This window comes from Rhea pennata, chromosome 3 (genome assembly GCF_028389875.1).
Source record: "Rhea pennata isolate bPtePen1 chromosome 3, bPtePen1.pri, whole genome shotgun sequence".
In the NCBI taxonomy this organism is placed as follows: Eukaryota; Metazoa; Chordata; class Aves; order Rheiformes; family Rheidae; genus Rhea; species Rhea pennata.
In genome coordinates, this window is record NC_084665.1 from 79,444,236 (window position 1) to 79,470,821 (window position 26,586).

Here is a 26,586-nt window from a genome sequence, read left to right on the forward strand (position 1 = left end):
TAACTTATGGGGCTTTTGCAAGCCAAGGAGTGATTGAAGAACATTGCTAGGAAACCCTACAGGCAATTGCAGAATCAGCTCAACTGTGCACAAAATAGGTCACTTCTGTATTATCAAACGTACTCACTGCAATTACAATCACAGAGAACCATTTTGAAGAGAGCAAAATATGGTAAGGAGCAGAGAGAATGGGACAGGTAGCATAAGCAAATATGAAGTCCTACTCGTTTGCAAGAGAAAGCCATCCATGGTCATACTGCCTGGAAAAAAAAATGGCTCTAAAATAGCCCCAGCTTTTATCGTGCAATTAAAAGCTGCAAGAGGACACATTTAAGTTTTCTAGTACTGCAATGACTATAGAAAGTAAGAGTACAGAATAAGAAATTCAAACTCTGTAACAGCAGCCTCTAGAGAAGAACCTGGTGGGAGCTGCTATCCATGCAAGAGCCTGTATGAGAACCACGTCCAAGGTGGGGGCTGACCTGCTGGAAAGCAGATCTGCAGAGAAGGACCTGGGAGTGCTGGTGGGTGACAAGCTGACCATGAGCCAGCAATGTGCTCTTGTGGCCAGGAAGGCCAATGGTATCCTTAGGTGCATTAGGAATACTGTTGCCAGCAGGTCAATCCTGCCCCTCTACTCAGCCCCAATGAGGCCTCATCTGGAGGACTGTGTCCAGTTCTGGGCTCCCCAGTACAAGAGAGACATGGAGCTACTGGAGAGAGTCCAGCGTAGGGCTACGAAGATGATCAGAGGGCTGGAGCACCTGCCCTATGAGGAACGGCTGCGAGAGCTGGGCCTCTTCAGCCTGGGGAAGAGAAGACTGAGGGGGGATCTTATCAATGTGTACAAGTTCCTGAAGGGAGGGTGTCAAGGGGACGGGGACAAACTCTTTTCAGTTGTCCCATGTGACAGGACAAGAGGCAATGGGCAGAAATTGAAGCACAGGAAGTTCTGCCTGAGCGTGAGGGGGAATTTCTTCCCTGTGAGAGTGACAGAGCACTGGACCAGGCTGCCCAGAGAGGTTGTGGAGTCTCCTTCTTTGGAGATCTTCAAAGCCTGCCTGGATGCAACCCTGTCTAACTTGCTCTAGGTGACCCTGTTTGAGCAGAGGTCCCTTCCAACCTTACCCATTCTGTGATTCTATGATTCCCACAAATCCCATTATTCTTCCACAAAGCTGCCTCACTGCTTGAAAGTGCCAAAGAAGACAACATCTGCAAGGGGACAAATACACTTTGTAGGGCTTTTAACTTGCAATATACAATCAGAAACATTTTTCAAATCCCATTTATTCAGGGGCCACACACTTCCAAAGAGAAGGTCTCTGGAGTCCCTTCCCTAGTGACCACAGACACCAACTTTTCCATCTGGACGTTTTGATTAAAACTCCCACCCAATCAACCCTAGCGAATGACTCTCAGCAAAGCGAGGCTCTTCCCCCAAGAAGCATACAGACTTGTAGTAAACATATCCTGACATATGAACGCCTTGCACCGATGTAGCCGATTAGCACAGAACACAGAGATGACAAGCCCATGATTGAGCCTCCCATCGGGCACAAAGCAGCCAACAGGGTGCAAACTCTTCCTGGGATCCCGCGCAGCAGAAGCAGAATCCCCTGCAATCCAATACAGGCTTGGCAACACGGCTTTACGTGACAACGCAAATGCAACTTAACACCTTTAGAAAAAAGTCATAAGGAGTCAGCTCGAAAGCTAGAATTCGACCTGTTTTGAACAAGAGGACCAAGCCAAAGAGTGCCACGATCAGTACACCGCTTTAGGTATAACATGCACACTGACAGGAAAACAGGATAACATATGAAATATTATTTTATAAGTATTTATTTAAGTATTCTAGATCAATCACATAACATCCATTTTTCACACTTTTCTTAAGACACCCTCCAACTAGGCCATAAGCACTACTGAAGAACAGATTCCTTTAATTTCTTTGCAGCGTGGCTGCTCGTGCAAGGTAAATGTTTCCTTCATCTAAACAGATGGGGTTTGGAAATGCAAAACATTATGTGGGAAAAGAAACTATTCTGATTTTGTGTTTGCATTTAGGACTTCACCTGAGAAATACAGATCTAAAGATTGAAGAGCAGCATGGATGCATTTAGGGACTGTGATACCAAACAAAACCATAACAGGACTAATTCTCCATCTCGTCCTAATCCCTTCTGAGAATGCAGGATATTTACTTTTTTATCATTGCCATCATTTGACTTCCCAGTCCTGCCTGCCAGATACAGTAGTACAGTATGTACCACTCAGAGTTGCTGAGTCAAAGAAAAAATAGCTCGAGTAATTAGGAACCAAACAAAAATAGACCCCTTCTCTCCCTCCCCTCCTCCTCCAGCAAAGCAACAGCACACACTGTGAACACACCATGGCCATCAAAAATCCATATCAAAAGCCTTGCACTTGCGGTTTCTTTTGCTCTGCAACTAGACAAGAGAAAAATGTTTCACTGAGAGTTAGTCATCATAAAAATACCTGCTGAGTCAAGTATTGATCTTTTCAGTGCAGGGTATCTCAAGATGCTGATTTCTGTTTATGAACTACAGATTTTCAGTGAAGGGAACGTAAGTAGAGAGGGGAGGTGTAATATGTTTGATCCTAATACTTGTCAACTTAAGAGCAGCATGTCTTTGTGCAACTTACCTTTACAAGAAGACAAAAAATGCTATCAATAATAAAATATACTGTGTAATGTATACACTCTTTCTCTCTTTGTGCCTTAGTTCAGAACCTGTATATTGCTGATACATAAATCAGGCTTGGAAAAGCCTTCTCCCAGACTGAAACTAAACATTTACAATGCGCATGCATGTGCAAGAGGGAGCACTGCTGTACACTGCTGCGAACGCAGACTTTGCACATTTGCCAGTGTTGTATCTCCCGCTCTCTCCTTTCTGGACTGCAAGCAGTAGATGAACAATTGCCACCATTTAAACAATACCTGAAAAACTGGAATCAACTTACAGTAACTTCTCAAAAGCAGCATTTAATACAGCCACGAATTCTCCAAGCTATGTGGGGACGTATACTTCCAGGTAAAGATATGCTGCGGCTGCGCTGAAAGGCACGGACAGAACGGAAAATATATTCACTCCTACCAATTGCTGCCAGAATATTTCTCTCTAAAGAAAGCAAATGGCTGAATAATCAACTGCAAACGACTTCTGGGTCACAGAAGGAGGCGGAGGGGTTGCAACCTTGAACTACTGCTGCTGATGTATAGTATCTTTATCTCCCTGCTCCCTATGGCATGTAGTTGCTGGTTATCTGAAAGGATGAATGACCTGCCTGCAATGAATTATGCTTGCTTATCTCCCAGACGGGGTATACCCTAAGTCATTAAAGCATCTAAGAGTATAACCCCAAGGGAATTACTAAATGAACGAGAAATCCTGTCTTGCTCTTAGCCTTTGTGTCAGACCGCCGTGCACTGCTGCATCCAAGTGCCGTGGGGAGTGGGGGTGTGTGTGTGTGTGTGTGTGTGTGTGTGTGTGTGTGTGTGTGTGTGTGTGTGTGTTGGGGGGGGGGTTGAACATCTCTCACCTGTGGGCTTGGCTATTTGTTTTCTGCCATTGGCTTTTTCTGCTTCTGTTTTTGCAAGCAGTTAGATGACACCAGAGTAGTAACAGTAACCCTTTATTCAGAGCACAGAAAACATAGCCTGTCTGACCAGTAAGATTTTACAAACACAAACTTAGCAGCTGGAAAAACAGCCACTGTGAGAACAACAGAGAGCTCACAGGTATCGTATTTGTGCTGGGGTATAATGGATCGTGTCTACATGAGAGTCTGCATTCCTTCTGAAGAGCAGCACATTTTTTTTTCTTTTTTAATTAAAAGAAATTGATTTAGTGACCGGATTTACAATAGAGTATCTGACAAGCCCACTGACCTTCACACATACATATGAATGACTGAGCTTGATACATTCAGACAGGCTGATTCTCATTTGAAACAGTACAACCATTAAGATGTAGAGCACTGATGCCTGCAAAAACTAAAGAACCTCCCCAAGCAAAGAGTACCAAAGAAGGCTTAGGGTAAAGGCTGATCAGCACAGCGGGCCTTTGCAGGTAACACCTCATGAGGTCTGAGGAATAAATAACAGCCGTAACAGAGAGGACGCCGCACATCTGGCAGAGGCTCACCCATGCTTTACTGCAGCCCTGCAAAGTTCCAGCTCATCATTTGCCCGGGATGCTGCATTCACCACCCTACTCCCATTGCTCCCTGCGCTAAGTAACTCATGTAGTAGTTAAATATTTTCTTTCAAATATTTGCAGGATCTACAAAAAAAAGAAGCAGCCTTCTTAATGAGAAGGAGCTACACCAGCACTCCCAGATGGTGCTAAGTTTTTCTGCCCCCAACAGCCTCCAAAGCTGCTTCTAAGGGGCTCGTTGCTCAGGTTTGGTTTCAACTTCCCGACACTTGCAGCGCGGGTCTGCCCGGGTGAGCATCCTTGCCGGTGTTTTGCTGGAAATCAGAAAGAGCAGGCATGTGGCAGCGTGGAAGCCCTCATGCTCCACGCCGGCTGAAGAGCAACTGAACTGGTACCTCAGTTGACCTGAGCTTTTCTGGAAAGAAAAATAAGTAGGCTCCTCTGGGAAATAACAAGCCTGTCTGAATGAAAAGCTGTTCCTTTACAAAACAGCAACACAATCTCTAACCTTCTGCCTGTCAGTACCTACTCCATACACGAAGAAACGATGCACGGTGTCATTTCAACAGGCTCTACTAAATTTAAAATGATAGCGTAAAAAAAAAAAAAAAAAAAAAAGGGCAGCTCAGCTCAGCTTTCTTGATTTACAGGCTTTGCTAAATGACCCACCCCACCCTCCCAGTCTGGTCACCCTGATAGGTTTCCCTGAATGTTACTAGATAAAATATAAAACCTAATCCTTGCTTGAACTTTCCTGGGACTGCGCCAGGATATTTATATCTTTCCAGGGCAGAACTCAAACTAGGCCTTGTACTATCATTTGTGCCAAGAAAAGTCTTGCTAGGACATGGAAAGAGGAAATTGCTCTCTCATTTCCATGTGGACATCAGAAAACTTTGTCCGGAAACAGATGATGCCACATAGAAGGTCATAGAACAACCTGATTTTATTTAGAAAATACAGATTCCACTTGCCACATTTGTGAAAACTTTCTGGAAGACAGTTCAGAATTTTTCTTCTTTTTCTGTGTTTTTTTTTTTTTTTTCCTTTGTTTTGTTTTAATCAGGGGTTTCTACATGAAACCCTTAAGTAATCCATGTTTCTTCTTCAAACAGTACTTTACACCCATAGATGTACTGGGCACCTCCAGAAATGTGATTTTAATCCTACCTTCCTATGCATAGTGGTTTATATAAGGACTTAATTTTCGTTCTCTTACGTAACACCTATTTTTCCACGTTGTGCCTCCAGCCACCACCATAAATGAGGAGTTAAACTGTATGATGGTGAAAAGATTTCATTAACAGACTAGCTTCAAAGCTTGTGAGCAGTCTGCTAAAGGAAAAATAAAAGCAACAGATTTTCAGGTTTTGTAGGCAAGGACAGAAAGGACTCCCTTGTTGGTTTCTATTTATGGTCCCACAGCAGATGACCTGAATCTCCTCCATACTCATCCCCCTCTACAGAGCCTATAGCTTAGATTATTCACTTCTTAATGAAAACACCACCTGCCAGATGGACAAGAGAATAATTACATTACACTTACATTAATAAAATACATACGAGCCCCATTTGCTGTGCAGTACTGTACATATGGGTCTGTGTACAGTAGAAACACTCAGAAATGTGATTTTCCTTATTGCATTTTATAGAAATGAAGATCAAGATCTGATTCATGCAGCTGCCTGGTGCAAATCTACTTGATGTGGGAAAGGCAGCTCTTTTGGGAGAATAAATGGCCTTTCCCTATAGCCTGAGCCTGCAGGATTGTCTAGGCCAGGGTTCAACTCTTCCATCCATGACACGCTGCCGTTCCTACCTGGAACCCTAAGCAAAAGGAAAGAGACACCACTAGGAGCTACTCAGAAAGAGGGAGCTCTAATGGGAGTCAGATAGAAGAGGGACCTTACCTGAACTTGATAAAAAAGTCTGGATTTAATTTGAGGGGCTGAGCAGACGTGCAAGCCAATTATGTCCCTCTATCCCTAATACGATTCACAGCGCTACACTAACAGCACGTCCTGCCCTGGTGGTGTGTCTCGGGGAGCAGTTCCACCTCTCTGCTAAAAGCCTCATTATTCATGTTTCTGGGAACCAGGAGCAGGGAATTAGAAAACAAAATGCCCAAATGGGAGATGCAGCACATAATAGTTTCATCGTTAAAAAGATCGCCACAGAATGAATCACTTACGGTATGGCCACTGCTGCTGCATTTGTGTTGAATTAAGGAATGCAGAAAATTGATTTCACCTCACACGGAATGTCCTGAACTACTGCTGCTTCTGTCTGCGGGGGCGAGCAGACCAGCACGCGTTTTCCCCTCGTTGAATCCATGTCTCTCTTCACCCAAGAAAGGGTGCCTCTAACAAAAAAGGCAACGCGTTCCATTTTTAAGCTCCAGAAATTCTGTTAATATAGAAATTTCACTGCTACCATTTCTTTGGGGCTGTTCTGCTGCTCTGAACAGGAACTGCAAGTTTCCCAGAAAAGGGCTGGTTAGGATTTTGCTAATCTATTCTCACATTCTTCGCGCTCGTTCCCTAGATGAAGTGGAACTGCAAAAGACCCTTTGGGGACTTATCACTCCCTGTTTGCACAAACAATTGAGGAAACTACTGTTTACTTTGATCAAAAATATGAATTCTGCCATTCAATCCAATGGTACCAGGAACACACGACAGATACTTGCATAGGAGCACAGCCTTCAGCGTACACGCGGTATGCTCTCCCTGCCTCTGGGGAAAGCACTGAAAGTTTCCTCTTAAAAGGACTATCGTGTTTGGGGAAAGTAAAGAAAATGGAAGAAGCCCAGAGTTAACTCTAAACAGCACTCAAAAAGCCTTGCACATAAGCCATCCTGTCTTGCTGGCTGGCTACTAGTGCGTATTTCCTTGAGGAAGAAAACATCGCTATCGGTGTTGCCTGAGACCCGAACGTCAGTCGTAGGCAGACAGCAGTCCTGGTTTCACTAGGAGCCAGGTACCAGCCCTGGATATTTTCCATCAGGATCCCATTAAGTCTATGCATATGCAGCTCGCTCACACTTTGCAAGAGCCACGTTCGTATTTGAGAGCAGATTTTGATGTTATGTTTGTTTCTGGCTTCGTAATGGTTTTCATCTCCCTTAAATAACAGCCTGTCTTCTGGAAATTTAGTAATTTCTTCCACATTTTCACAAGTTTATCCCTCTTATCTGGCAAACAATGTTGAAGCTATTAAATGTTTGTGGCTTTTGTTTTCACTGGTGAAGACAAAAGACTGCAAGCTGTTTTGAGAATGCAAACTGGGGTGTTCAGGAACCTTGTTAATTTTTCATAACAACACATTCACAAGTCCTACTACAGCCACTGTTTTGTTTCCTAGGTTCCACTGAGTTAATTTAAGCAGATGCAAGGTGTCACAGAAATGGACTAAAGCCCATGCCCTGAAATCAAAACTGCCTCAAAACATGAAATACACAAAGAAGAAAATCTTTGCAAAGTGCACAGTTCAGGTAGTCAGTGTTGCAGATCACCCACAACCCTAAGCAATTCCCAGTGTTCTTGGCAAAAGCAGAATATAGATCTGAACTCTTGAATGTAGCAATGTTTATTGTGCTAGCTTGGTGATTCACTAAGTACAGGATGTGCCCAATTATTCTGTGTATTTTTCCAATCCTATTTCATAAACTTCAATTGCACAAGTACAGCAATACATTTTTTCTTGCTTGTCCATTAAAACTCATTTTATGAAAAGCCCTCCAACTTGAACAATAAAAATCACAAACTGGCTATATGCATGTTTTTTTTGGTTTTGTTGTTGTAACCATGGAATCAAAAATCTCAGCTGCTGAGTGCATATATTCTGTGATATAATTGCTTTCTTTTTTGTCTCAACCTGCTGAGAAAAGTTTTGCCTTTAATATAGGATACTGTTGCTGTTCCAAATCCAAAGATTAAAAGACACAGATACCTAAGCCAATAACACTTGGCTGCTTAACATAAAAATTAGCAGAATTGTTATTACTAAAAACAAACCATTCAATCTTTCCAAGATAAATAAAAACGTAGAATTCTGACTATCAGTCCATAAACAAAGCTTCTAATTTAGTTTGTTTGAACATCGCACTACGGACAAAATAGATACCACTTCAATTTCTGTTTCTCTACAGCTAATTTCACCACCTTAAGCAAGCTGGCTAGAAACTGAAGCTTCACCTCTCTTCCCTTTCAAGATGAGTTGCTACAAGTAAACATAAATCTTTCTATTGCAGTTAAAATATCATCAAGGTAACACAGCCAACAGCGAGCTGATATCTTAACAAGCACGTTCTATACCTTGTGAAGCTCAAGGCTATACATTCACAATTATTTTATAAATGAAGCATGCCTTTCGCTACAAAAGAAGTAAGCATGGTGCAGGGTGCCCCATCTCCCATTAGGAAGAGGCACTACATTTACTAGAACCCTGGACGCTATGAAATACGACGAGAGTAATCAACTGAAATAAAATCACGCTGTCTAGAGAGCTAAAATCATCCCCTTGAAACAGATGGTGGAGCTGGGGATGCAGAGGCCCACAGCAGAGGAAACCCCTGCCTCCTAAATCCGTGCCTGGGATCACCTTGGCTGTGTCTACATGAGCGGGTGGATCAGCAGCAGTGCGGTTTTAAAGCAAATCCCCCAGTCATCCCCTCCTGTTGCAAGCTGGCTTGGCTCATGGGGTGGCTGAGCTGTGCCTGAACTAGATTCCCTTCTGAGAAAACTGAAGGGGAAATTCTGCACCAAATGCCTTCCTGTCCTTAACAGGGATTTAAGGATCTGAAGCAAGAAGTCCCTTGGACAGATTCAAGCTGTCTGAGTGCTGGGGACATTTGAACCAGAGGACCAGACTAAATCTTGTCTGGAATACAATGCTCAGTTTGAATACACTGTAGATATAGGCCTCTGCACCAGCTGCTTTGATCTACTCATCCCCTCCTACTGTGCCAAACAGTTTGGTAAGGTAGACCCTGTCTCTCTAGCATACAGAGCTGTCAGGACAGCCAAGGCAGCCTGTTACTCGTGCAGGACAGCTTCCTACCATATTTTTCCTGGATATCTACGTATTATGTTAACAATTTTATACTTTAAATTTGATGAAGGAGGTACAACCTTCAATTTCAAAAAGACAAGTTCATAAAGCAGATCAGTCTCCAGGCTTAACAGTGCTGACAATACAGGAAAAATATTACCCCACAGTCTAACCCATATGTGTTCTCCTTTGCTAATCCTTGCACATCCGGTGAACCGGATCATCCCACCATGGGAAGTATGCTGGGAGTAGCTCCCTCCCACAGGGAGCAAGCTCATAGCATTTACACTATGCCGTCAAGGTGAGCTCCACCTCCACGGGAATTGCAATCATTTGATGCAACCCATTAATTAGACCACCCGCTCTTTCCAACATGGCTCAGTCTGAAAAAAATATGATCTAAAATATGTTGGCCAGTCGGAGGCAAATACCCCGTTCCTCTCACCAGAGGTTTACCTCTGTTAGCTGCCCAACACTGTGTTTAAGGAAATTATTGCCACCTCACCACTTTTTGTGTGCATCCCGCAGTCACTTGTCAGGCTTTGCAACCTCTCTTAGGAGAGACGTAAGACAGGCCAAATTAAACCTCTAAGCCCATTAATCACACCCTCATGACTTCAGATAATGCAACGTGTACCATATGCTTATGTAGGTCTTGCCTTCGGCCGTAATCTAGATTACGGAATCCTCTCAGTGGAGTAAGTTATGAGCAGGACTGCAGTGGAAAAAAAGAAATTACAGAAGTGAGGAGGGATAGGTAAGGGTCATACAAATTCATTCCCTCTATAGAAGGCAGTTATGCAAGATGTTCATACCTGAGCTCAAATGGGCTGATTAACATTCCTGAAATGAAACTCATCAATTCTTCACATAAAATGAGGCCAAAACTGATGGCACATACCCATTCTTTGACACGTTAAATGCTTCAAGTGGAGCTCAAATGGATCATTGCAGCTTCACAAAGTTGTCTGTGAAGAACTGCCAAAGGAGCAAAATTATGTGAAATACCACTTCATCATTCCTACGGTAGAGGCAATGTGCAATCACACAAATGGCAGTGCAAGAATGCGGCTGAAGTAGTTCCTATGACCTACTGCAATGCACTAAGAAAGCTCTTCAGCCTTGCCGCTCAATTGCGGCGAGTTAAGTATCACAGTAATTTAATGCCTGTATTTACAGACAATATTCTACCATACTTTGAAGTCTACATGAAAATAAATCCTTAAAAAAATAAATCAAATGAAAATTGGGCTTACTCAAATTACTTTATTTCCATGCCATGTTAATTGTGAATTCTGTTCAGAGTAAGTGCACAATATTTCACATGAAAGAAAATCATTTTGAAAGGGGGGGATCAGCCATGTGGACATTTACGAAGATTTAAAATCAAACTCATCACAAAACGAGTAATTCTATTAGGCCAATTGTTTAAAGTGGACGTCTTTCCAAAAAACCTCTTGATCTTTCAACAGATTCTGGCCTAACAGAGGAAGTTCTGCGTAAACCGATATGGTACATGGCTACATGTTTACTTCTGACCCTAAAATCTGTCTGTCCAAACAGCCAAATCAGAAAAGGTCTGTTCTGACCTCCCTTTTGCTAACACAGGGCTTTCTTATGGGGCTGCATGCACCCGAGTTGCTCAAGGAGCTCGTTACTTCCAGGCTCACCCCAGCCATTTAAACAGTCCTATAGCTCCCAACATATGCACACCAGAGCGCTAACATGTTGACGTCCCAAATACTTTTTAATAATTCTTCCCAGCTAGGCAGTCAAAAGTGTGAAAAACCTGTTGTGCCAGCTTTTGGTTGTGCAAATAAGACAAGCTTGTTCACTAGAACAAGAGCCCTGACGGGTTATGGCACTGCTGGTGCTGTTCCTCCAGCCCTGGCCGGAGCGTCGGCACACCGACGCTTTTATCGGGCTTGAAAACATTATGCCAGGGTCATACCAGTACTTCTGCGCATACGCAGCGTCACATAAATCAAAGCCTCATTTCCTCTGTCCAACAAGAAGAGAAAAAAATAAATTAAAAGGGACTTTTTTTTTTCTTTTACGTTTCGCCACTCCACTCACGGGACATTTATGTAAGTGTTCCTGCAAAAGTGTCCGCGAAGGGCACACCCTCCGCTAACGTACCAGCGCTCGCCTCGTCGGGATGCGAGAGAGCAAGGCGATCCTCGGCTCGGCTCGGCTCGCTGCTGTGACTTCCAATCCTTCTACTCAGCCAGAGAAACATCAAAAGATAGGTACGCGCTTGAAGAAATTGCCAAATGTGTTCCACTTACACGTGCAAACAAACCTGACGCAGACCCAGATCCCTCTGCGGTCTCCAACAAGGCTGATGGCGAAGACGCACCTTCGGTGGATGCCGGGGTGCCCGCGGGGATGCCCAGCCCCTGCAGGCCTGGGATGACCCTGGGGAAGGGACAGGTCTCCAAGAGCTTTCCCCGTCCTCCGAACGGTCTCAGTTTTGACACGCAAAATGCCTGGGTTTTTGTCCTAACGCCTGCCGAGAGCAGGAGGTTGTTCGTTCCTGCAAGTCGGCCACCCAAGGACAGCAGGACACCTCCACTGCGCGGCTCCCGGGGAAGTCACCGTACAGCGGGCTGTAACGAACACAACGCAACATGCCTTTTTGTCTCCATCAAAGACCTGCTATCAGCTCAAAACCTCGTCGTCTTAACAAAAATTAAATCAAGCTAAGAGAGAGAAGGTGGGGCTGGGGAGGGGTGTTAGGAGCAGTGTTCAGGAACTGCAGCAGCCCCTGCGAACCCGCAAGCCCCGCTCAGCCTGGCTGAAAGGGCTCGCTGGTACCCTTGGGCAAAGCCCAGCCTGACGTTAGGCCCGAGAAAGTCTTTTTTTCTGACCTGAAGTGACCATACTTTGGTATCTGCGGCAACCTAAGTGCCAGAGCGGGAAGGACGGGGGAGCGGAGTTTCCTTGCAAGCCCACCCAGGAGCCGAACTGTCCGTCGGCTGCGGGACCCTCTCTGCCCTCGCCCGGGAAGAGCACCCTGGGTGCCCAGGGCTGCGCTTCAGTTAAGTGCCTCCATTTAAGGGACCATGCGGTGCCCAAAGGAGCTGATCCACTGGAGGCAACTGCAGGTGACTCCACTTTCCCCTCAACGAGACCCAAAGCGCAAAAAAAAAGCAAACGAAAACCGTGGAGGCAGTTTTGCTTTGCCTGAGCCCTTTCAGCTGGAGTAATCTCAGATAATACGAGTGACAATAGCAGGTAATAAATAAATGCATAAATATCCAGCTGGAAGCCTCCCGAGCTCCTTTGATCACTGGTCCGTGAGTCACGCGGTCAAGTACTTGCAGTGCTGTAAACCTACCTCCGTGTTTCCAGGAGGTTGTGGGAGGAACCAAAAAACACAGCTTAACGCAAAAAATATTATGCAGTATCTCAGTGAAAACTAAAGAAAACCACAGTGTGGAGGAAATGAAAGCGTGTACTGTGCACTCCTCCGCAGCCAGACGCTCGCCCTCCCGGGCAGGCGCTGCTGGCAGCGGCGCCAGGGCTCCGCCTCGGGACAAATCCTGGCCCGCCAGCCTCCCCGGCCCGTGCCGCCAAACCACATTCCCTTGCAGTCGGGGTCAAAGGCTACATATCCTTCCTGGACAGGTAGTATAGGTGGAAACGATGATTTTTATTGGCAATTACTCTGCTTCAAATGCCTTCTCTAAAAACATTAATGTTGCACTGTAAGAAGCAAAAAATCGGGTCTCTTAATAAAGAGGTTACCTTTCCCCAGCCCGTCTTGTTAATGCAATGCAAAGGCGTCCTTTTAAGTGACCTTCTTCATGCAACTTCCCCTCAAGCCAACAGTAGTTAACCGCTAAAAATAGCTAAAGGTAAAAGCTGCTCCAGGAAGGTCCTAAAGAAGACAGCAGGGCCGCATGCCTCGAAGGAGTCATTTGTCCGTAACATCTCAAGCATTCAGACGGAGATGGACAGAGATACGCTTGGCTTAATGCGTCTTTCCCTCTCCCCCCACCCCCTTCTTGGAAAGGGTATTATGTTTGAGCACTTTGCTCCAAGTACCCATAACCCTTCCTGACTTGAAATGCCCCTTTCCTCCAGGAACCGTTTCAGTGTAGGCCATTCTATTTATGTTACTCTTCCCTAATCAGAGGATGAAAGACTATCGCTTGCAAGAAATGACTATTTGGTCCCCGATTCATCTTCGGGCGGTGCCAACAATAGGACTGCTTACAGCTAATCCATTTACTCAGCTTACCTGTTATACTCCCGGCCCTTCACAGACGCTACATGGGAGCTTCACTGACTTTCTAAACTGCTGTTAAGTGACCCGTAGTAACCTCCCTTGTGCCATATACTTGGAAAGCTGTCGATTTGGATTACGACAAAAGCAAACCAAAATTGTCGCAGGAGTTTCCAGTGGCCTGCCAACGAAAGAAAACACACACGCCTTTCCATTTTGTGGAGCTGTGACAGCCCTATGACCATCTAATGGATGTAAACTCTTTCCTGCCTATGGCTAACCTTCAAGAAACGGAAACCGTAAATGACACAAACCGTAACTCTCCAGTGTCAAGGAAACAAATGCACGGTATGAGTTGATAACCCTTTTTTGCTTCCCTTCTGTTCCTAGGCCTCCTCATCGCTCCTCCAGAAGTGAATTGCGAGTCGGAACAGCCGAAGCGTGTGCTCCGTTCTTGAGATAAACACGAAGGCAAATACTTCTGAGGAGTTAAAGAACAGGGGAGCAAATACAGAAAAGAAATATCACAGAGTGTAGGTCCGATACCATTCTGACAGAGCCAAAATTGGAATCTTTTTCAAATTCTGAAAGTCACCTTATGCTGCACTCAGTCTTCTCTGACTTTTTTACTTCCTCATGAAGGCAGAATAGATTTCTAACATGTTGCTGACCTTGCTGACTGAATAGCTTGCAGCCTCCTGCAAGTTGCTCTGCCACTTCAGAGCTCAGTATTTCCCTGCTCCTCTTCAAGATTTTCAATCTCACTTCTATGTGTAAAATATAATGCAGGTAACAGACAAATAAAAAAGAACAGAAAACGGAGCTTGGCACTTTAGTGGCTATAGAAGAGCCACAGCTCCTGAGCCTACAAACCATCATAAGAACCAACATTCTTGTCAGGAAAACAGTTGGTGAGGTGGATTTTGGAAAGATGCAGTGATCAGCCTGGAGCAAAGAAAAGACTAAATTCTCCAGCACATACAAAATAGAACAGGGAAGTGGATGAAGAATACAGAAAAAGTAATGAAAATCCCACATTATTCTTACTTTAATCAAATCAAAACACTTAGCATATCTAAAGTTTAAGTAAAGAAATCTATTTTTCCCTGAGAGGTCTAAAAAGACAAATGGAGATCTGGCGGCTCTGGCATAAGAAATATATTCAATTACAATGCTAAACGAACATAGACAAATTCAATTAGGAAAAACCCTAATGGTGACTACCCAATTTATTATTAAAAGAAAAGTTCCTGAGATTGTGATAGAAAGAGACCTCATGGAGAATCCAGTTATGATGACTGATACTACTGGTGTTTCTGTGGACCAAGGGATTCAAATACTATGAAGTATCTTTGCAAATACTTCTCGGGAGGTATCAAAGGAAGCAAGAAAGGAAAAGGCAGAAGAAAAATCCCAGCGCGAATTCTGAGGAGCACAGCTGCATGCAGATTATAAATAAAGTCTGTGCAGAGGAAGGTATACAAAGAGAATTAACTTTCCATAAAACTCCAAGCCAATTTGGTGAAAGGTTCCCCCTACACTTCCCATAGCCATCTGAAAGTCAGATGTCCAGACAAAATTGGTGTCATGACTGACAAAGCTGTCAATAAGACGGGTGTGAGGAACCACCCTCTGATTCTTCTTCCATACACTACACAGGGGACCATTCACTATGAATTTGGACTAGATGCCCCACACTGTGACTGCTGAAGGTAGGTGAAATAAGAAAACAAAATTGATTTCTGAATTTCTGTGTGACAACAGCAGACCCCAAAGCCTCATGATTAAATCTGAAGATCAAAGTAAGTCCTGCCTGAATATTATTAATGCATTCAATTTATATGAATTATTATAGCACAACATAAAGAAGTTACAAATAGTACTGAGACCTGTCATTCACAATGATCATGGCTGGTTTACCCAGCAGTGAATACAGCAGCTTAGGGACTCTGGAAAGCAGTGGTGGGATCTCTGTTTTTAATACAGCCCACTAACAAACCTCTTCCTTTAGCTGCTGCTGAGGGACTGGGCTCAGTTACCAGTATACCATAATACCTCTTCCACTATGCTCCACGTCAAGAAAAGTCTTTAAAGAAAAAAGTCACAATTAGGAAAAATAGATAATTGGTAGGTAAGAGCTAGTTAAGACTAGTTCTAGTCGATAGGGCTGCATCGGCGTGTTTCTGTTCTTCAGCTCTGCAAAAGCAACTAGCACATGGACTAGCTGCAGTGCAGGCTGCGGAGCAAACGGAAGCACAGCTGTACCTTTAACTTTGCAACCAAACTGAATTCAAAGATCCCAAATTCCTAGCCCTGACAAGTAATTTATTCATAGTCTGGTGCATATGGCACTTCACACTACAGAGGGCAGCTTGACTGGCCTTCACTCTACGTTATTCTTATTTGTTAGACCTGTGATTTATGCTGAACTATTTTTTTTTTTCCGAATCCCAGTCTATCCCTTTGAAACATTTCCTTCCCAGGGAAATTGCTCATGTTTCAGAAACCCTCACTACATTGATTAATAAATCACTGTCATTTCCATAAGGAAGATACGCAGCCAACGACGGTCCGCAACTCTCAGCTGTATATCTGAGGTAACGTTACTTTGTGACACTTGTCCCCCATCCTTCAGCAAGTGAAGGTCCCCTTCTTCTTCTCCTCGGCCTGAGAGGACTACTCGCCTGGTTGTCTCTCACAGCCCCTGGTACCACCTTCCTTTTAACTGAACTGAACTCCCCAGCATTTTTCTTTGGTGAAAAATGCTCTAACTTTTCAAAACTGCAATTTTTCTTTATTTCAGTGCACTGGGCATTTTAGTGCTTCAACTTTTTTCCAGATTCAGGCCAAAATCTCAAATCCAGAGTTCTCTGTGAAACACAAATTCCTGTTCCCAATCACCTCTCATTTGCTGGGGGGGGGGGAACAAACAAAAAACAAAAAAACAGGATAAGAGGATGCCCCAGCACTCAGCACTCCAAGGCTCCTTTCACTGCTTCATAAACTGGCAAATCCCCACAGGTAAATGGCCAATCTGGAGCTTGGTGTCAATCTCCAGATAACTATTTTCAGCCTATGGAGTGGAAGAAGTTAGGCAGAAGTCTCTGAAACATGACATATTTGTCTCTCATCACATCACCTGGTACTTCGGTGCAGTATATAACCCCCCTGACTTTTGAAGCAGCTGTGAAAGCTGAAAAATGTGAAGTTCCACCATCACCACACACACTGCTGACACACACACCACACGCACACAGAGTCACAAACATATACGCTCCATACCTGCCAAATACAACTGACATTTTCTAGTGCACACGGATGGTGGTGGAACTAGTGCTTCATTAATGGAACAACAAATAGGATTTTAGAGAATTCCATTTATTCTAAAAAGGTTAGAATGTCCGTAATAGAAAAAAAAATAGCAAGCAATACTTGCATAAGTGATATTAAGAACACTAAAGGAATAATAGAATAAATAAAGACCTGAACAGTATATTTTTCAGGGAGGACAGGAGGAGTCCAACTTATTTAGATTATCTAAGAGAAGACTGACCGGTGACCTGATCATATGTACCTTCACTAGCAGAGGACCTCTGATAGCAGGCATCTGTCAAAGTGAGCACGCAATAATGGAATATGAAACGGTATCTTCACAAATTCAGAGTGGAAAAGCAGCACCAAAATTCTTTTAAGAAAAGGTAATTAACCACTGGAAAAACTTCCAAGAGCTACAAACTCTTTATCATCTCAAGTCTTTAAATCAAGAGTGGATGCCTTTAATGTACCCTCAAGCTCAGCCAGAATGTATGTGCTTGATGCAGCAATTATTAGATGAAATCCAATGTCCTGTATGTCACACAGATGGCAGACAATGAGCATAATGGGTTTCTCCAGCTTTAAAATCTATTAATTGTACTCTCTATGTGCTAGGAACTGAATTACATTTTGTAGCTAGCAAAACCTATACAAGCATTATCACATTTCTGCAGAACACAAGCCAAAAAAGAAACAGTTTAGAAGTCACAAAGCATCACAAAAGATGGCCTCCTTTTGTACTTTAATACAAAAGTGCACTAATTATTAAAAAAAAATGCACTTATAAAACCCATCTAGACCTAACGCCATTTCTCAACACATTCTTTGGTAACACACAATACTTTTAATAACACTTGGTGGTTAAAAAGTACCATCAATAATTATCACAAAATGTGTTCACCTATTTTTGGAACACGAATGGAAAAAAGGAATAAAAGGAGGAGAATTCATATCCACCACCTGGATCTTAATTGATAAGAGGTGCTCTCTTTACTCCAGCATGCAGAAAAAATTCTTGAAGAACGAAGTACTTTGATTTAGAACAACAGCTTCCATTAATAGCACTAGCAGACACTGGCAGTTAATTTACTCCTCACAAGAACATATCCTACCTTCTGACAAGCCTGGATGAGGGTCTCGTAGTACTAGATGCTATATAAACACAGACTACTGAGAAATGTTCTCTCTGCGTCAACCAGCTTATTTACAGTGAGCCGTGTCTTTCCCACGTCTTGGGAAATACAGGTAGGTGAGACAAATGTACTCTGCAGAAGCTGCAGAAGCTGCAATGACACTTTGCATCGCTCTAAAGTCTCTCCCTTCCCCTTTAGCAGACAGTCATCTCCCATCCCTTCCCGCTAAGGCCAAACTGTACGTGCTTACTTACGTTTGTGACTTGATTAATCAAGGCTGCTGCTATATAAAATGAAGTAGCTACGGCTCCATCGTATTTCTACATTAATGTCACTTCACTTAATGTGATCTCTTTATTATACTCAATCATTAGGCATAGTTTTCAAATTTGCAGCAAATTATTAATAGCAAGAATTTTCTGGCAATTTTCTTTTTCTATCAAGAAAACAGGGAAAAAAAGGACTGTTCTGTCTTTTTTTGAGAACAGTCTTTTTCTTAAGTAATAAAAAGGATCATATGACAATAGTTTTGCAGTGTATCGTGCAAGCTCTGTTGGAGTCACTCCAATTTCTATACAAGCACTGCCATTTTGACAACAAAGCCGCCTTATTGAAGCAGGCAGGCTTCATCTTAATTCTGGCACTACTGAATGGAGAGTACACACTAGCCAGGGAACAATGAACCAAGAAAAGAGTTACAAATCTTTAGTGACAACTGCACGCAAAGAAAGAGAAGATGCATTATGATAGCATTGTTTGTGGCGCTCCTTCAGAAGGCCACTCGCAAACAACGGTTACGTTCTGCACAGAAAACTGAAAGCTCTCTCCAGTTTTTGCACGTGGATCTTCCGACCCCCATCACCACCCCAGTGCCGCCCTCTGTTCCTCCAGTAAGCAGCCTCCGGGCTGGCTCTGCTCCACAGAAAAAGGTGAAGGGGAAAAGGTCCCGCCTTCCTCCTGCTTTCCCTCTCCTCTTTTCCTCACCCGTCAGGCTTGTTATTTCGAGCCCCCAGTGCTGTTTGCATGTTTAAGGCACGTGCACCTGGACTACTGTATTGTCCTGTGGGGAAAAAATATTTGGCTTCACTCTCTGTAGTCCCTAACTCACATGGGGACACAAGCTGAAAGTCCTCCCGTGGTATGTTTTGATGTATCGTTATGTACAGCTGTAGAAATACACACTAAAGTACGCAGGTGATGAATTATAATGTTCAATGCAGCATGCGTTAAATCCCCTACAGAACAGGTTAAAAAAGAAGAAAAAGAAAAGCTGTCTCCTACCTATTGTTTCCTTCCAATATATTTTCCAAGTGGGAGCAGAAGAAAACAATATAAATCCACAAAGGGAAAAAAGGGAAGATTTTGAGGTGGCAGGGACAAGCTATCCACCCCTTTTCCACGGTAGCGATTCTCACATTGCTATGTGTGACATTATTTAGGTGAATATATACCCCTAGGCATCCAGGGTTGATTATTGCAGGCCAGTTCTCCTTTGCAGCAAAGCTTTTTCATTTTGCTTTAGTTTGCTTGGAAGAGAGACTCAGACTGTCTGCATGGGAGCAAAGCAAATTTTTTCCCTCTGGGAATCAAGACAATTTTATCAGTGTTCGTAGTAGTTCTTGAAAACACAGCAATATGTATTTATCCTGACCAAGGATGACTACAGCTCTTCACACTACTTACCTATTGGTAGGGTAAATGCAGGACACATATACACCCATACATACATGCATACACATACGAAGATAGGACAAAACCTTGTGAAACCTGAGAAACAGGCCAGCTCAGTCCATGAGCTTCAATGTAATGAGCTTTTTAAAACCTTTCAGGTATTTATTCTGGCAAATATAACCTGATAATACAGGTACTTATAATATAAATCAAGTACAGGTGTGTGCATGCTTTTTTAATTAAAGCAATTACAATCTTTTAAATATTTGAATGTAAAGCTTTGCTTGCTAATCCTGGTAAGAAGTTCAGCAATATACTAGCTTCAAAGACTCCTGAGAGAAACAAAAACTCATCACAAAATGCTAGGCATTTAGGGAAAGATTTTCAAGGACAGAAGAAGCAGTTTTTTGTTCGTATCCTACTAATAGCTGATGGGAGCTGAAGAAACCAACTCTTCTAGTACATTTGAAAGTCTTCTCATTACCATTCAAACGGAAATGCTGGAAAGCATGAGTGACTTTAAATTAAAAGGCAGTTAAATTAAAGCCATATCTGTCACACCTGGTTTCAAAAACCTCCTAATTCCAATTCTGATTTATACACAAATGTTCCAGGAAAAGGAGGGATGGCAGGTCAAAAGCAGCACTGGTACTGTTCACAGGCCCACATGTATGAGATGGGAAAGAGAAAAAAATGGCGTTTTCTTGTCTTTATTAATAAAACAGCTTTAAATTTTCACCCAGCAAAAGAATAATTAAATTTTCTCCATTAAATTGCAACATCTTGGCAGCAAATGCAGAGCACAAGTTTAATCTTTCTAGACTTAAGTCTGCAGGCTTGGATGGTGTGAATGAAAATACATTATGGGAGTTTTCCCTCTCTCAGAGTAATTGGCTGGGAGGGAGACGAAGCAAGGTAGGGAGCTAATGAGCAGATTCGGTCAGGTCGGCTATTTTGCTGTCAGGTGAGGAGGATGCAGCTTCTGGTTATCTGACAAAATGAGCAACCTGTTCAGGTCCCTTCTGGGACTGGGAACCTGCGTCCACTGCCTGCAATAACTGCTTCTCACTTCCCCCGATCTGAATTACTGGGAAAAATTAAAGGCACTGAAACTTGGGGAATTTTCTTCTGAGAATATTAGAGAGGGTCAAAGAACTAAAAAAAAAAAAATCCAGCCAGCCAGAGGTCTTGGACAAGCCCCTGGAGCTTGAGCGGATGTGTTTGGACGTGCAGTCCGGGCAGGGGGATGCCCTGCTGTATCGCTAGAACGATGGGCACAGCGAGAAAACAGCAGACGCAGCCCATGCCTAACAGGTCCTCCCACCCAAAACGAATTACAAAACACGGTATAGAAGGTATCGGGGAGGGCAATGATCACCAGTCTGCTAATAGAGGCAAAGGTTGTCTACTTTCAAAAAGCTGCTAATGCAACTATATAAAGATCTTAACTCTCCGCTGAACACTTCGCTTGAATACCACAACTGAAGCTGGCTGGAGCAGATCAGCTGGGGTTCATTGCTCTGTAATCAGACCTGGGACTCCCAGGGCTTAGACACCTGTAAGCACAGACACCAAAAAGAGAGCTGATGTCTCCAGCAGCCCTCAGGAACCCTGCAGACCCTGCAGGACCCTGCCTTTGAATCTCTGAACATACATCAGTACCAAGATGATTTGGGTCCAAAGACTCTGACTGTTCTGGGAAAAATCTCTAACCAGCTTTCATCTCAACTATGTTAACCTTGTTGGAGGAAAAATAACAGTTATCCAAAGAGTCAACCACAAATCTTAACTAAGAAAAGTTGGCACTCATGTCACTGACCACAGAAGATGCCAGATGCTTCACTTTTAGAAATAAACAAAAAAGACTGTGCTTTTGGTAAGAAAAATCTGCTAAATTGCTCCCCAATATTTTTAAACAAAGTCCTAAGAGACACAACTGAGTGGTAAGTATAAGCACTTCTTTCACCACTGTGTTCAACACATTCAAACTCCTGAGCAATCTCTCTGATAAAATATACCAGATCTAAGACTCAAATCTACTCTGCTACTTGTTATTCCTAAAAACCAAAAATAAAGAACACCTTGCTGATTTGTGGTAACAGAGAGAAGAGGGTTCAGGGCACAGCGTTACAAATACCATCCTTCAAACACAGGAATATGGAGGCAACTGCTGAGGAGTGAGCCTGTGCTGTCCCTCATTCAGATGAGAGATTTGTGATTGAGAAATGCAACGCAATGCAAACAGATTCAGCAGAGAGAATTTGTATACTCTGATTTATCAGATGGGTTTATCAAGTGTTTTAAGATGAAGTTAGAATAACCAAATTAACAATGCAAAGGAAAGAAAGAAATTTTTTTGGAGTGGGTGATTGTTTTGTTAAAGTATCATGGAAGGTACAAATATGCTTCTAGAATGGCAATGCTGGAAAATGCCTTCATATGATTCACAAATTCCAGAAAGAGAAGAAGAAAAATAAATAAATAAATAAAAGCTGTAAATAAGGAGATAATCAGAAGTGGTCGCTTTATTAAAGGGAGCTTTAAAAAGTTCAAGAACCAGCTCTTTTAAATCTTCTGCTTTGGCCTGCAGTTTCAGTGTAATAAATTCAGTCCAACTAAAGGGAAATTAACATATATTTAGAAAGAGATGCTAGGGAAAAAGATGAGCCTCTTTATGCTTCCCAAGTGAGGGGAGGTCACTCTCTAAAACAATGTAAAATATGGTATTAATTTTAGTTGGCTTATCATAGCATACTAAATGTCTGAGCTACGTTCCAGTAACATGTCAGACAGACTGAAAGCAATAATAATAACAGCCAAACTCCCAAATGTTTTTCTTCTTGAGCGTAGAGGCTACCAGTGCAGAGAAGCAGGCCACGGAGCTTTTCAACGCTAGACGAGCTAGCTTTTGTGTTGCCTTAATTTTACTTTCGTTCACATACCAAAAGGTCTTGCTTGACTGCAGAACTGCCGCGAGTTCAGGACGATGTCCTTTCATCCCCGAGACGTACGCCCAGCAGAGACCTAAGAGCAGCTTTAGAGCTGCTAACGGCAGCTACCGTGTGTTGTGTGAATGCCACCTTAAGTTCCCATCTTCAGAATAAGTTAGTTCCAGGAAAGTGTGCAATTTCCTGGCCCGGATTTGTTTAAACTCTCCCTGAACTGACTCTGATAGAACAACTGTCACGCGAAAGCAACAGTTTGTAAAATGACGCCTGAACATGGTAACTTAAAAAAATATTTTCTCAATATATCCCTTTTATTGTTTGGAAAAGTTATTCACACTCTTCCTTAAGACTGTGGAAAAAAAAACAGAATTATAGTCTAAAATTAATATCATCATTATGACATTAGCTTAATTTTCATTCCCTCTTTTCTGAATCAGAAGGCACACAAGATCATCCCGCATTAAATCAAACACATATGGAATATTAGGCACATGTAAGAATTGCCTGGCATGATCCAGCTCCTGTATTTGAATAAAATCAGAACGACAAGTGTGCAATTACAAATTTAATTTCTCCTATTCCTACTTAGAATCCAAATAACTCATGTCAGGCTGTAAACAGTGACCACCATGCACCACGAGCTAACGAAACAACTGAATATGAAAATAATCACTAGAGATAAAGAATGGGCAGAGGTTACTATGGAGCAAACACAACTAACCACCAAGAACTATCTAAAATAAGCAAAGGATTTAAAAAAAAAATGGTCTCAAGTCCACTTAATTAGATGTGAATTCTGAAATGATTTCGATGGAAGAGGAATCATTTCACCTAGTACACACCGATATAATAATCGATACGTCTTCATTCTGCTATGCAGAAGCAGTTCCTATCCAAAAAAGTGATGCAAAGATAACAGCAAGCTAGCACTACAGAGCAGAGGAAAATTATAGGAAAATGATGCACAAGAGACCAGGTCCCAGTATGCATGTCTGTTCTGAACAGAGCTATGACCCAGAATGATTTTTTTTTTTTAATATTGCAAAGGCGATGTTTGCTTTTTTTATCCTGCCTGGATACTGGAATAAAAGCCTTTTGGTGACTTGGCTCTGGGAGGATAAACCAGTCACAGCCTGCTCAGTAGTAGCATCTTCATATTGAAACGCCTTAGACAGAGACCACTGGTAAAAGCTCCTTTCTGAGAATGAAAATGTCTCTCCAAGTAGTCAAAAGATTATGTTCAGAAGAGGGAAAGGGGCATGGCTGCCCCAAGGGAGAATGCTACAGTGAACAGGGCACACGCTACAACTAGTTTCTCTCACGTCAAAAAAAAAAAAAAAGAGAGAAATCAGCATTGCCAAATAAAATAACAAATTTCCTCAAACTCAAAACCTCCTAATGAACAGAAGCACGGAATAGGAGATTTACGGTTGAAAATGGCATAGATTGCACCCAAATAAATCACCCTGGCTCTACGGTTACTCGGTCAGTAGGTGCTCAGAAAAGGCGGCTAACGAAAGCAGGAGAACCAGCCGGCTGCGAGCAAAGACGGCCTCCCACGAGCAGGTGGTACGTGCCACCCAACGCCGAAAACTACGGCAGCACACACCTCCGGCAGCAGGTATCACTTTCTGTCCCCGAAGCCAAGCGGCGCCGCGCAGCTCCCGCCTGCACAGCGAGCCGTGAGGGCCGAGAAGTGGCACTGCACCAAGGTGGTGGGCAGAGGAGAAGATCCAACAGCAAGTCCTGTGGGATCAGATCAGCAGCAGTGAGGCTTTGCTGGTCTTGCAGGAAAAACGCCAGGCCCCATCAAGAGAAGGGCGGCCAGGGTAAGCCGCCGTGCCCACGTCGAGCAGAACTTCCACGGCCCTTCGCTAAGGCCCGCTGCAAGGGTGGGTTTCGTTCAGCTCTCCTCCACGCCGCCCCCGGGCTTCGCAGGCGCCCGTGGCCGTCTGGCGAGGTGTGTGCGGCCGGGAGAGCCGCCTGTGCCCTCCCACCTGAGGGAGCATATCTATAAATCACGCGCTGCGAGAACATGTAAACATCCTTCGTCTTCAAATGGCCTGGTGTGATCACCCTGTGTGAGACGACGTTTGCAAGATCACGTACGCGGTTGCCTCTGAACCTTTGAATTTAAATTTTGCTGGCCTGGCATGCAAAGAAAAAAAAAATCAGAAAACCTCCAGAAATGTAGTCTCCAAATGAAACTGCTTGCACAACATTGAGTAGGCTAGAAGAAGGGAAGAACATCTTTATTTTCTTGTGTCTTGGAGAATATTGAACAATCTTAATTGCTTGACATATTACAGATAATAATGAAGGATCTGAATTGACTATCCATTTGTGAAGGCACAGCACTAATTCCAGATGCGCTCTTGGGATGAAAATAGTAAAATAAATAAAATACTAACTGGAAGAACCACAGAAAGGTGAAGATGGGAAGACAGGACAACTGTACACCAGCACTGTAAAGAAATACTTATTTCTAAAGGAAAAGGTTTGCTTTCCTGAGATGGCTGCAGAAAAAGAGGCAGAAAATTCCTAAAAGACAGGCTGTTTTGATACTCTTAATACGTTAGATGGAAAACAATTTAATTTCTTTTTGCCAAAGGTCATGGGAGTATCTACATCTTGGCTAGCATTAAAATATTTAAAAAACAATTCAGTCCCATCTCTTGCTGTTCATTCCTTTAAATGAGAGTTTGAGGTATGAGAGCCTCATTCCAACAGCCATAAATGTATGCAGCCGTAAATGTATGCAGCCAAGCTATTTGGTTAAATTATCACATACATTTACAATCTTCCTTTTATGGCATCAGCCTAGGCTCTAGCCCCTGACTTGGATGTCTCCCTGGGGAAAAGGGGGAATCCTGAGAAAGATGGGAAGTCCCATGCTGGATCTCCCAAAAGGCTGGGAAAGTCCTGATGGAAACGGCATTCACGTTCTCAGCGTCCACCTCTGACTCCACCACATGCAAAGCAGCGTGTTATTTCACACGCTAGATCTCAGACACTCCTGAGCTCTGGATTCGCAGCGTAGCCTTGAAGAAAGCACAACGGTGAGAAACCGGTGGCGCCTTTTCCAGCACTGCAAACGTGACAAATAGGAAAGGTTGTCCTGGCAGCCCAGGGGTGCCTTCTCACACAAGACGGAAACAGCAGCCACTAATTATTATTTTGCCATTGTAAATCTTCTGGTATCGACCTGGTATTATTTTCACATTAGATTAAGCTGCTTGTTTTAAAGACAGAAGGACACAAGTTCACCGAGGTGAGCAGTAAGGGCAAGGCAAAACATTTTCTTCGCTTCAGTACACAGAAACAACATTTGGAGAAAAAACTCAGCTTCACAAGAAACCGCGCCAGGAGTTCACCAATCCAAGGATTTCTGGGGGGACACATGGAGAGGCTGCCTCCTTCACTCCCAAAGGCCTGGTTATCATCTCCCTTTTACAATCCATCGCCCCTTCCAGCAACGGCTGGACTTTCTGTTTTCGCAAGCAATGCCCCTCGCCTCGCTAGAGCTAAGCCCGCACACCATGCTCGAAGCAGCGGCAGTTTGCTGAGGCCCCAAAATTGGCCAACAGGGCTATCCAGGAGGTGGCAAGCAAGGGAAAAAAGCATCTAAGCGAAGGATAATTGAGCCTTATAGTCGATTTAATTAATCTTATACGCTGCTGCTGCAGAGCAGAACAGGAGGGTGCAGAGCAGAAGGGAGCATATACTGGCCCCTTGGACACCCCTGTTTGCAGCCGGGAAGTTTGTTTGCAATAGTGTGCAGGAAAGTAAAGCACACGCTGACCCACTCCTCCCTGCTGCTGCTCCGGGCACACGGGAGGAGACCCCGTCCAAGGGCAGCCACAGCTGCACGCATCCATCCCAGCCAGAGCTGCTGCACCTGGGCAGAAACGCCCCGGAGCCACAGCGCTGCTCCAAAGCAGGAGAAAAGTCTCTTATCTAAGGCAGCATCTCCTGGGTAGAGGTATGCAATAAAAACAGGGTGGTAACTGTAAATAGCCTGGATCTTTTTGGCTATGCAGAGCCCTTTT

General features: G+C 43.5%; 1 protein-coding gene across 6 annotated transcripts in view; it reads right to left on the reverse strand.

The window, feature by feature from the left end:
- The window catches only part of FOXO3 (forkhead box O3), a 97,365-nt gene that overhangs the window by 44,585 nt on the left and 26,194 nt on the right, over positions 1–26,586 (reverse strand). The window contains exons 1-2 of one of the 6 annotated variants that reach the window (XM_062572669.1): positions 10,055–10,084; positions 9,877–9,954 (exon numbers count right to left, since the gene is read on the reverse strand). The exons of 4 other annotated variants lie outside the window; for them this stretch is intronic. In XM_062572669.1, coding sequence (XP_062428653.1) covers positions 9,877–9,879 — 3 coding nt within the window. In that variant the 5' untranslated portion in view covers positions 9,880–9,954; positions 10,055–10,084. Of the gene's footprint in view, positions 1–9,876; positions 9,955–10,054; positions 10,085–11,527; positions 11,825–26,586 lie in introns of those variants that run through there. One more of the 6 variants, XM_062572670.1, reaches the window with a different exon arrangement.